The sequence below is a fragment of the Bidens hawaiensis genome, unplaced genomic scaffold, assembly GCF_021521415.1.
Source record: "Bidens hawaiensis isolate Kalapana, Puna unplaced genomic scaffold, B.hawaiensis_p1.1 tig00038687_1, whole genome shotgun sequence".
In the NCBI taxonomy this organism is placed as follows: domain Eukaryota; kingdom Viridiplantae; phylum Streptophyta; class Magnoliopsida; order Asterales; family Asteraceae; genus Bidens; species Bidens hawaiensis.
Genome location: NW_027505575.1, coordinates 103,946 through 115,724, shown reverse-complemented (window position 1 = coordinate 115,724; position 11,779 = coordinate 103,946). Strand labels below are relative to the sequence as shown.

The window sequence follows — 11,779 nt, the reverse complement described above, 5'->3', positions numbered from 1 at the left end:
GTGCACTTGGTTTGGTTCGATTGGCTCAAATTATTTTTTTAATCTATATATATTTATATGTAATGCTCGGAAACTTACTCGATGCTTGCTGGAAAAATGCTCGTTAGGTTTTGGATCAGTTTGTAAACGAGCCTAGCAATTCTTAAAAAACACTCGTTAGGTTTTGTTTTGGCTCGGTTCGGTTTGGAAACTAGCCAAGCACGAGCAAGCTTTAACTCGGTTCGGATTGGCTCGTGAACTGTCCTGCATTCATCTACTAGGATCTTATTGGTACATATATACAATGAGATGCATAATTATGTCTGAATTGATGACGTGCATCATTACTCAAAATATTTTATACTTTGTGTAGTATTGTGGGAATCTTATGTTGCTGACTGCATTATTTTGAATGGTGTAAACAAAAGGAATTGCTTTAGAAATTGGCAACTTGTGCACTTCAAAATCTAATTCCTTTTGCCATTATTCTTTTGTAGGTGGATTGTTTCTGTATAAAGCATTTGCAGAAGATGTTTGGAGGAAGTAACAACAATAATTCCTTAGTCCCTGTCTTTGTTGATGAGCACCTTTTACAATATCCTTCAAACACGACAAATAAGTTGCAGTTATTTGGAAATGGTAAATTCCTATCCTTCTAAAACAACATTTAAACTCTGTAGTTTATATATAGTTTATAACGTTACTCATATATTTTGTTCATCCAGTGCATTATGACCACAATAGTCCCGCCTTTCGCCCCAACAAACTTCAAAGGGAAGTTGATGATATGCTTATGCAAAAGAAGCTTCAAATGTCATTAAATCATAACTTTTACCATGATGATTTTGATCGCCCTTACCCGCACAAAGTATCAACCGGTTTAAAGTTATCGTATGATGACGAGGAACGCAATTCTTCAATCACTTCAGCAAGTGCAAGTATGACATTAGCACCATCACTTATGTCTTCTGTTGGTGATAGCATTACCACTGAACTCGATCGTCACAATGAAGAGTTTAAAAGATTCATTATGATTCAGGTAACATTTCATAACTTTGTCCAAGTTAACTTTTTTCCTTGACTCGCGTTGATTTATGTCAAGTCAAATGTTATCGTTGTATGCAATTTTGTGTATAGAATAGTAAATTAACCTATAGTGGTATATTATTTAACAGGAAGAAAACATGCTGAAAGGAATGAGGGACATAAGGCAAAGACACATGACATCTTTATTGGCTGCTATTGAGAAAGGGGTAGAAAATAAACTTCATGAAAAGCAAGTGGAAATCGAAAACATTAACCGTAAAAACAATGAACTTGTAGAGAGACTAAAAGAAGTGGCAAATGAAGCCCAAAACTGGCAATACAGAGCAAAGTACAACGAGTCAATCGTCTACGTCCTGAAACAAAATCTTCAACAGGCATTGGCAAGTGGGAATGACCGATTCAAAGAAGGGTTTGGAGAGAACGATGCTGTTGAAGTATCGTCTAACGGAGTAGCAGGCAACAATATGGGGAAGTCTAGTTGTAAAGCGTGTAGGGTGAATGAGGAGTCGGTTTTGGTAATGCCTTGTAGACACCTTTCTTTGTGCAAGGAATGTGATGGGTTTGTGAGTGTTTGTCCCGTTTGCCAGATGGTTAAAACGGGTAGTATGGAAGTGTACTTGTCGTGAAATGAATATCGACAGTAAACAAGTTAATATATAACTTATATGAGACAAAGGAATCACCCATACATTTTGGTTATGTTTATATATGGAGTGTTTTCGGTATGCGTCTTAATTATCATATTTAAAGTTCAAGCATGTTGTTTAATCTTGTGAAAGGTGCTAATGTTATTTTCTTAAAGTTAGTAACTCATGTCAGAAACACATGACATGTAGCCAATGATTAAAGACACTTTAAAGCCCAGGGTGTGCTTTTGACAATAGTGTAATGTCTAAGGGATATTTTTGTAACTTGGTTGGTTAGTTACTCAGAAAAGGCTTTTATATCCATCTCAAATATAGAGCCCAATGTTATCCGGATTGTTTAGCAGCCCACTTACTTAGCAAGCCCATATACATCTACACTTACAATACAAATACACTCAAGTAAAATATGCACACAAGTTACTTAGGATTCTAGTTGATATATTTCAATAGATGGTTTACACGGTAGTAGCCAATGACCCAAGTAGTTAGGATAATGTGGTTAACTTAGAAACTCGTTCGTGATTTGTCTGCCAATAGCTAGCTTGCATGATGCTAGCCTATACAAAAACACCCGTGTCAGTTAGAGAGCGTTTGCAAGACTTTTAAGCATGTTCTTTTCTCAATGGCTATCTAAAAACCAAGAGAAATCATCGCAACGAAAATTTATGGTTTTCAAGCAACATGCTTAGGTTGTGAAATGATTTATTTTGCGTGTACAAGTCCCAATTTAATCATCTACGTCTAAATATCAATCATACAAGTCTTAGTTTAATCAGTTGCGGTAAATTGAATACAAGTCGGGATGCGTGCTTGAAGAAAGTTCCAATCTTCTCAATGTTAGGAGATGAAGATGAAGTCATGACGATTTTGTATAAGATTGTACTTAACCTTCCACATATTTGATGTGAACTAACTTTATGTTCTTGGATCAAAGTAAATAATTTTCTAACTCACTCATATATCTTTAACCACAATTATTTACACATTAGTCCTTTAGGATGTCAAATTCCATTAAGTTAGATGCCCTAAGCATAGAGACCATAATTATCAATGTTCAAAGAGGCCATTTAATATTTTTCTAACATTCTTCCAACCGCTTGTCTATACATTCATATACATGTCAAATTTAACATCAAATTGGGACGTGTACAAACTTGAGCATGCATTAAACTTTCTATGATGGACATATATGGTATAAGTTTTGTTTGTTCAAGCTCTACCTGTGGATAAGAGTACTGATAAGACCCAAAACTATCACCCTTAACTAGGCAATAGACCAAAAAACTATCACATATATGGAGTAGTGTTGCATATGTATATATGCTTTCTTGGATAACCTAAGATCCCAATGTTGGAGTACATACAAATTAGATGATTAAATATTTATTGATTATCATCCTCAAATATATTCAACGACAATATCATGATCACTCACTGCTCTAGTATATATCTAAGCATGTAATATATAGTAACCTTTTCTACTAGTAATGTTATAATATAAGTGCAAATAAATGTATCAGTTAACAATCAACAATAGGGCTGTCAATTTATGACACGGACCTGCTAACACGACAAGACATGACACGTTTTAATCAGTTTGGGTTTGAGCTTAACATGCTTCGGGTCTTAAACATGTTGACCTATTTAAGGCCTGCTTAAATTCGTGTTTTAACATGTTAAAGACTTGTTAGCATGTTAATACCTGTGTTGATTTTTAATTTAAAAAAATAAATAAATATACACTCCTAGAGTCTTAAACTGAAGTCATACTTATATACGACTTTTCACTCATGACCGTCAGATCCTGACATTTTACTTTTAATGGATGTTATGACTTACTTATATGGTTTTTTGTTTTAAGTATGCTATGGATTTGAAATTTTTGGTTTCATTACATATGTATTATTCATTATGTCTTTAAACATGTTTCTTAACATGTCTTAACAGATTAACCCGTTACTAAACAGGCCCGTGTTCGTGTTTGGAAAAAATGACACGTTAGTTATCGTGCTGTGTTCGTGTTTAGTACCACAGGTTATCGTGTCTTATCATGCCGTGTCCGACATGTTATGACAGCCCTAATCAACAATATTACTACTTACAAGTAATAAGCAGCTGCCAATCAAAAAACAAAAGTAATAAGCAACTTCGGTTTGACTTGCAAATTAATGGCACAAAAGGTGTGCTTGTCAATCATTTGTCACTCTTAAATTTGAGAACTATTCAAGCTCTTGCATCACAACTACTTCAAACCCTAAAGAGCATCTAGCCAGCTATCACACACCCCATAACTCATAAGAGATACAATATAAATACTATTGGACCCCCTAACACCTTCTTAAAATAGAAAGAACAACTCATGGTTCTTAACTCAATGGGTCAATTTCACAAATATCATTTAAATGGCTTTTAATTTTTTTGCCTTCAATGCTTTCTTTTTTAAAATAAGCCATTGCCTTGTGAAGGAACCCTGCAAGTTCTCAAAACAGAAAACCATGCTTCTATATCTATGGACTATGGTGTAAACCACTACTTATATACATACCACTAGCTACCAGTAACATGACATTTACTGGCTCGAAAACGACATAACTTTGTTGTAATTTTAACTAGAAAACACTACTTCAAATTAAGTGAAATGAATAAAGCAGTAGCTACATCACATAGGACATGAAAATTGTGGAGCAAGACAATCCTTTACACAAGAAAACTTTAACTACTTAATTAAGGCATCTATATATCAATAATCCTCTAGTCTTTAAAATGTTCTTTGACTAGCGCTAACACGCATTCTATCAGATATGGAACTTAAGATGTCTGGTCCGAACCAAGTTCACCACTTCACGAGTCCTTTGATTTGACTTCTTAATTAAGGCATCTATATATCAATAATCCTCTAGTCTTTAAAATGTTCTTTGACTAGCGCTAACACGCATTCTATCGGATATGGAACTTAAGATGTCTGGTCCGAACCAAGTTCACCACTTCACGAGTCCTTTGATTTGACTTCTTCTTCATTCTGTTGACTTGGTGGTGAATGAGCCCAATGAAACAAAAGACAAATTTCACATTCTACTTCAAAGCATATATCATCATGTGTCGATCATGTGCTATATTAATTGTTTGTTTCCTTAAAGGTACATTTGTTGTACTTTGAGGAAAAAAACATACATTTTTGGCAGCTGCACTGAAGGCTTGCTTATGAGTCATGTTTGGATGCTGTGTCTTCAGCCTCCTTAACTCATCCCTGATAATGTACAATATCTAAGTTAAGGATAATTATTACATAAATCAACTCGAAATAATTAATTAGTCTTTTATGAATACTTTACTTGATGAATTGGTTATAGGCAGATGGGGCGCGCTGCCTTTTCTCCGGTGCTACAAACAAAAACATAAACCAGATGTTCCAAATAGTGATTATATGTAGTGATATTCAAAACACTATACAATACTAGGGTTTAGGGTTCAGGTGATTTTGTATGGCATAACCAATCTTTTATCGTATGGGATACCTATAAGCAGGGGTGGCTCGTGAGACGGCGAAAACAAGTTAGAACTTTAGGCTCACACTTAATTAAGGCATCCAAATCCAAAAAAACTTTATATATAGATATATTATAATGGGTAAAGTAAACTCAACGTTATGTATTGATGTGGTGGTAGGCTTGGTTGTTACGAAAGTATAGGTTATGAGTTTAAAACTTGTAATAAGCAAAAAAAATTTTCTTAACAATTATGATGAAAAGGCCACAAAATCTTGTTTCGATTTAGGCCTCCACGTTCGTAGAGCCGGCCCTGCCTATAAAGGTCTATTCTTGGGTAATATAAAGAAGATTCAAGTAAAATTTATGCTTGTTGGAGACGTGGTTTACTACTTCAAGATCATCATCATCATTGTCTTCATGTGATGAAGACGATGATGATATGACAGGAGAAGAGTTATGCTTGCTCAAAATTAGTTTAGGAACTTCTTCACCATGATCTTTTCCACAAGCTTCCACCATTGGCTGCATGTAAGAGAGGCATGATACATAAAAGCCAAGATTTTTTTGTAACTTATGATAAAATATAGTAATAACTGAAAAGAAATGTGAAAACACACATCTTCTTGGTTATCAACAGAAGAAAGAAGATGAAGAGGAAGAAAAGAGGATCTTGACATGTTGACTGGAAAAAAGCTTGTGCAATGGCCACATTTGACAGTAACCACCATAGATAAACATCTATATGGTACACAAACCTACATATATAGCAAAAAAATTAGACAGGTAAATAGATAGATATAAACATAAAAAGTAGAGTAAATCGAAACTGTAAGGCAATTGATATGAAAAAAAAAACCGTAATTTGGCTTAGTAGTTACCAGTAAAACTGTGGTGCAAAAACCACATTGCACATAGCAGATCTGTTCTTGCATTTGGAGGTCTACAAGATGGTTCAATGTTGACATATCAGGGAGAAATGGAGCTGAGAACATGGAGGAGGGTGTACTTTATATACACACTGGCATATTTGAGTACAAATATAGGAGTTTGAAACATAGGCATTCAATTGCTCACATTTAATGAAACAGTGTAGTCATTTCATGCATGATACTTAGTAATTAGCTAGTTAATTTTTAGTAGTTTGAGTGTCATCTACTGTGTAACTACTTAATGTAGGCAATGGATAATACTTGTAATTAATTGGATTATAAGTATCGATCATATCTAAACTAAGAGAATACTAGTAATTATTAGATCTTTTACTATAGGTTATGTAGTGACATATATACATGATGTGATGTTTGTAGGGACATGAGTGTGATATGTTTTATATGCATAATCTCAAAAAGGTTACTTGATCTATGATATGCATGTACTCAATCAAGATGTCATGTAACAAATGTATTGATAGTAAGTTATATTCGTAGTGATAGAAAACTCTTACAATTTCCTAGAATATTGAAGTGCTCGTTTTTTTTTGTGTGTCGTACGTCCCCTTGTTATGCCAGTAAAAAGTTAAAAGTATTGCATATGCTTAACTTATTAAGGATATCACTAAGTCTTAAGAACATATAGGATTGCACATCTAGAACAAATTGGGATGAATAGTATTCACCGGAATAAGACGGGGGCAGGTCTGAGGATCAACCGGTAGTACGTAAGGGGATTGTTTTTTCCTTGAATAGTTCTTTCAAAAATCGAATATATCTGAGTCATGAGTCATGAGTCATAAGAAGACAATTCATGATTCAAATGCTTAATAATAAGAATGAATAATCAATTTGAATTCATTAGGTAGTCAATTTATGGGTCAATAAATGATTTTTGTCTTCAAAACCCATTGTAAGGGGTAGCGCACAAGAAAAAAAAATCATGCAGAAATGATCGACACTTTGGATGCCCTAAAAATACTATGAGGTGTTTGGAAATGGTCGAAGTAGTTGAATAGGAGGATTACAATGACTATAGCCCTTGGTTAATTGACCAAAGATGAAAAGGATTGACTTGTTTGATATTATGGATGACTGGTTACGTAGGAACCGCTTCGTTTTTGTAGGCTGGTCCGGGCACAGCTTTTGTAACTTCATGGTATACCCATGGATTGGCCAGTTCCTATTTGAAATGTTGTAATTTCTTAACTGTCATAGCTTCTACTCTTGCTAATAGTTTAACACATTCTTTGTTATTACTATGGGGTTCTGAAGCACAAGAAGATTTTACTTGTTGGTTTCAATTAGACAGTGTATGGACTTTTGTTGCTCTTCACGAATTTTATAGCCTTTTTATAATGCCACAAACAATAAAGATTTAATGAGATTTAGATACTTTTTGTATTCTTTATTAAGGACCAACACTTTTTCATCCCTTATTCTCATTTAATTGGGTGTGGATATTGATGTTCGGTTTATTTGTATAGATTTATGTATGTTAGCTAAGTCGTTTTAATCGTTTAGTTTAGGAACTTTGGTACTTCATACATGTTTCTTATGTTTCAGGTCACAGGTACTTAACGCGCTTAATTTGGACCTGTACGAGCATGGAATGAAGACCCGGGATGTCCAGCACGAGAATCGAGACATCAATATGGAATTGCTGAGAAAAGAGACCCATCGCGTAGCGCGATGGGTGTTGAAGGTGGGGCATCGCGCTACACGATGCCCTGTAAATGACTGCTTTGACTTTGGTCCATCGCGTAGCGCGATGGACCAGGAGAGGAGACCATCGCGCTACGCAATGGTCCCCAGAATCGTGAAAGTTATGGTTTTTCATATATTACATCTTGACGACCCTAGACGCGATCTTACACCTCCCCGACGATTTTCAGAGCAGCAAAGGGGAGAACCATCACTTCCAATCATCTCAAGACCTCATATATGTTCCATAAGATCATAACCGAAGTCCGAGAGATGCCGATGCGCGGCTAGTTCCTTCGAGTCATGCCCGGGATGTAGAGTATTGTATCTTTCAGTTTTTCTCATGTATTAAGAACGAATGTATTGTAACCATCTTTGATTAATCTATGAGTATTGATGTCTAGTATTATTGTGCACTCAGTCAGTTTAGGTTTATTTCGATCAGAACGATTATTGTGCCAGTTGCTATGATAATTGCTTATAGGATTGCTTTGATTAGTTGAATATGATGAAGCATACGCTTTCCCTTAGTTGAGTTACACTGGCAGAGACCATTTGATAACTAGTGCCGTGTGTTAGTAAGCGTGGATGCCTAAGGTCTATCTAGTTAGTCAGTCTATATTGATCATTGATTGTTAATCTGTTAAGTTGCATGAGATAGCTGTTTGCTTACTTGCTTGAATCCCCGGGTGTGACTTGTCTCTGTTAATTGCTTGAAAGTTAAGTACTTGTTTAATCAATATTAAAATCAACTTGTTTGCTAGTGTGATTAGCATTTCGTTAAATGAATTACTTCATAATGTTAGGAATCATTTTCACTGCACACTGACCACATACTCCTGGTTGATACGATACCTGACTTACCCTAGCTACTTAGGTTAATTAGGTTTTTGCATGACTCAAACGATGGTCATCAGACATATATCAAAGTTTGGGGTAATAAGGCTATATGTTGCGGTTGTTAAAGCAAGGCTTAGTTAAAGCATCACATCACTACGTACCACGCAGGCAATTAACAAACACACATGTTAACTAGCGTGTTTTGTAATAGCTAGCTAGTTATCAATGTTGTTGTGACCGGACTGGACCGGCCGGTCAGGCCGGTCCGACCGGGATTCGATCAACCGACCGGTCCGGTTCTATATAGTTCGCTCGGCTCTCAGAGAACCGGCCGGTCCGAACCGGTTCGGCCGGTCGGACCGGAAAACTGGCCCGGTCGAACCGGTTTTCTATTAAAAAAATATTATTTTTTTTTGGAAAATCATTTTTCCAACCCGACTCTTCGTTTTTTGACAAAAGTTGTTCGGCCGGTCGGACCGGTGAACCGGTTGGCCTTCCGGTTCGACGTTCAGTCCGGTTATGAAAACAATGCTAGTTATGATGGTAGAAAAAATAAAGAAACAAAAAATTTGATTGTTTGTTAGTGGATGGACACCTCTTAATTGTTTATAAAGTCTCTTAATGAGTAAGTTTTAGAAAATGCTGACTAATTAAGATGCTACCTCTTAATGGCTCAACACAAAATCACCATCGCATGAAAGAAACATGCAATTTGTAGCTTTAGACACAATTATATATACTAATTACTAGGGTTTAAAGTAGAGTTCAGTGTCTGGTTTAAGGATAAACACAAATATGATAATGTTATTATGCGTTTGATTATGTGGTAGTTTAAAATGAATGTGAATATTGCATGCTATATAATTTCAATGGTGTGTTATAATTCTTGTAAGACATCAATATGAATAATAAAGTTATATATCCCGTTGTAAGGTGAAGGTTAAAACCTTCACAATTGAACTCAATGAACTTCACCATTGGTTGTGATGGAATGAACGTACGCTCACTAAAGAGATTACGGACTTAATTCACACAACGGATTATTAGTTTAGTTATGTGGTTGAGTTCAAAGAATCTAACTAATGTGCATGATTGTAGGTCCAACTTACACAAACGAGGTCAATGGTGCTTAAAGTGTTAAAAGTACGCAAATTGAATAACACAGTAGTCCTAGTGGTAATTATGTGTTCTTTGAGGATGATGAATCACTTCTTGTCGACCTCATAAAAGTGGAAAGAAGATTAAGTTAATATACACTCACTCGTATATATTTATACTTATAAAATGTATTTCGCATTAACTTTTTATTGTGAATGTGGTGATTTGCAAAGTAATATTGTGTTTTTGGGAGTGAAACTCGAAGAAATATAATTTAATTTGGCGTAGGCATATAACAGGCTTGAGTTGTCTCGTGTCCTACACCCCATTTGTTGATCAGACACCTAAATTTAACTTAAATAGTCGACGTTGGCATACGTCAAACATGGATTTTACATGTTTGCGAAATATTTTAAATGAGTTGTAATGCAGAAAACCTTTATTATGTATCATTTTTATAAAATTGCTTATATTCTTATACTTTGAATACTATATTGTTTAATAGTGATAGTGATAAATAGTAGTCAGATTCTACCCTAACAAAAGAAATATATGTTTTGGTATGTTCAAAAAATTATGATATCAATGTTGAAAGCAAAATTAACATGGATTTGGATGGAGTAAATGCAAGAAAAGTTTATTTAGGCAAGTTCTTCATGTGATGTAATATAGTAGGTGTTACAAATGCATCACTCTGACTCACCCATATTTATAATAACTTAATTAGCCACATATTTTAATTTTGTTGCCACCTACTTAACAGTGAAGCCAGCTTCGATCAGTCAGCCATGTGCATGCACGTGCGTTTTACCACACACAAATTATTGACCAATTGGCTTAATTTTAGTATGCAAACTTTAAAAACATTAAAATCGTACGAATTCTAGTTAGATCTTCCACACAAACGATGTCGTCATAACTAGAAGAGACTACCATCAGAAATCTGTTATAATTTGTTGTTGATACTCATGGGTAAATAATTACAACGAAGATTATTGATATGTGTATTATCACTGATGGATATCACGTGTAAATATTTCATAACGGATGAAATATCAAGGATCATCACATCTTGTTATCGATAGATTAGTGTCGGCAGCTTCCAAATTGGTGAAACATTCTAAATACTAAAAAAGTGTTGTATTTTAAAAAATGTTATTTACCATTATCGAAATTTGTTTGAGTAAATTGAGAAGTCCTTTGAAAGATAGTGCTTCCTGTAGAATTTGGTGTCTTCTATTTGGAAACAAAGGATAATAAATATAATTAGGCACTTCGTCTTTATTGTTCCACTAGCTAGCATAAAATGTAAAAAGAAGGTTTGGTGCTTGTGGGGCAAGGTCACACGACCTCAAATAGGAGGGGGCTTAGCTTTGGGGCCTCCTTGCTTGCATAAATGAATAGATCAAAAGGGGACTGGATTCTCTATTTTTGGGTTGGGCGGGAGGTGAAGGCCATCTATAAGAGAAGTTCGCCCTCCCACTAAGGAAGAGGGGAAAAGGCAGACCGCAGACAAATGAATAAAAAACCTACTTTGTGTGTGAAACGTCAAGTCCCGTTTGCTTATGCTACTAAAGGTAGGTAACTTTATTAACTTACTTCAAAGCAATATGCGGCTTCTACGCTATCAATAAAATACTATTCCGTCCCATACATTTTCTCTAATAATATTCATCAGGGTAGCGCACACACACCGTATTAAAATTAGGGTATAAAAGACCATCAAACCCTCATCACAGAGCCAAGTCCAATAGATGCAAGTTGTCCTGCTAAAAAGAGTTCTTCCAAGAGTACCCAACATTAGCTGAAGAGAGCTTTATCATTCTCTCTAGTTGAAAGAAAAACTTCATTAGTGAATCGGTAAAATGCTACCTCTGAAAACGTTCGAAATATACAGTCGTTCAGAACAGAGGAAAACCCCTCCAACATCAATTTCAAAGTGAATTTATCCAATTGAGGCATCTTAATTGATAATGAGGTTACGTTAATTCTACTTACCCCAAAAATAAAAATAAAAAAATAACATAAGCCGGAAATCACACCACAT

The 11,779-nt window shown here is 35.3% G+C and overlaps 1 protein-coding gene and 1 pseudogene across 1 annotated transcript; one reads left to right on the top strand and one right to left on the bottom strand.

Annotated features, from left to right (window-relative positions):
• The first annotated feature begins 340 nt into the window (after positions 1-340).
• Positions 341-1,750, top strand: LOC143614044 (BOI-related E3 ubiquitin-protein ligase 1-like). Its single transcript, XM_077087595.1, has 3 exons — positions 341-618; positions 705-1,018; positions 1,155-1,750. Exons 1-3 carry the CDS (start codon positions 510-512, stop codon positions 1,650-1,652), a joined length of 921 nt encoding a protein of 306 aa, XP_076943710.1. The 5' UTR covers positions 341-509; the 3' UTR covers positions 1,653-1,750.
• A 2,909-nt stretch (positions 1,751-4,659) lies between these two features.
• On the bottom strand, positions 4,660-6,223 carry LOC143614047 (axial regulator YABBY 4-like; annotated as a pseudogene).
• Between the last annotated feature and the right edge of the window lie 5,556 nt (positions 6,224-11,779).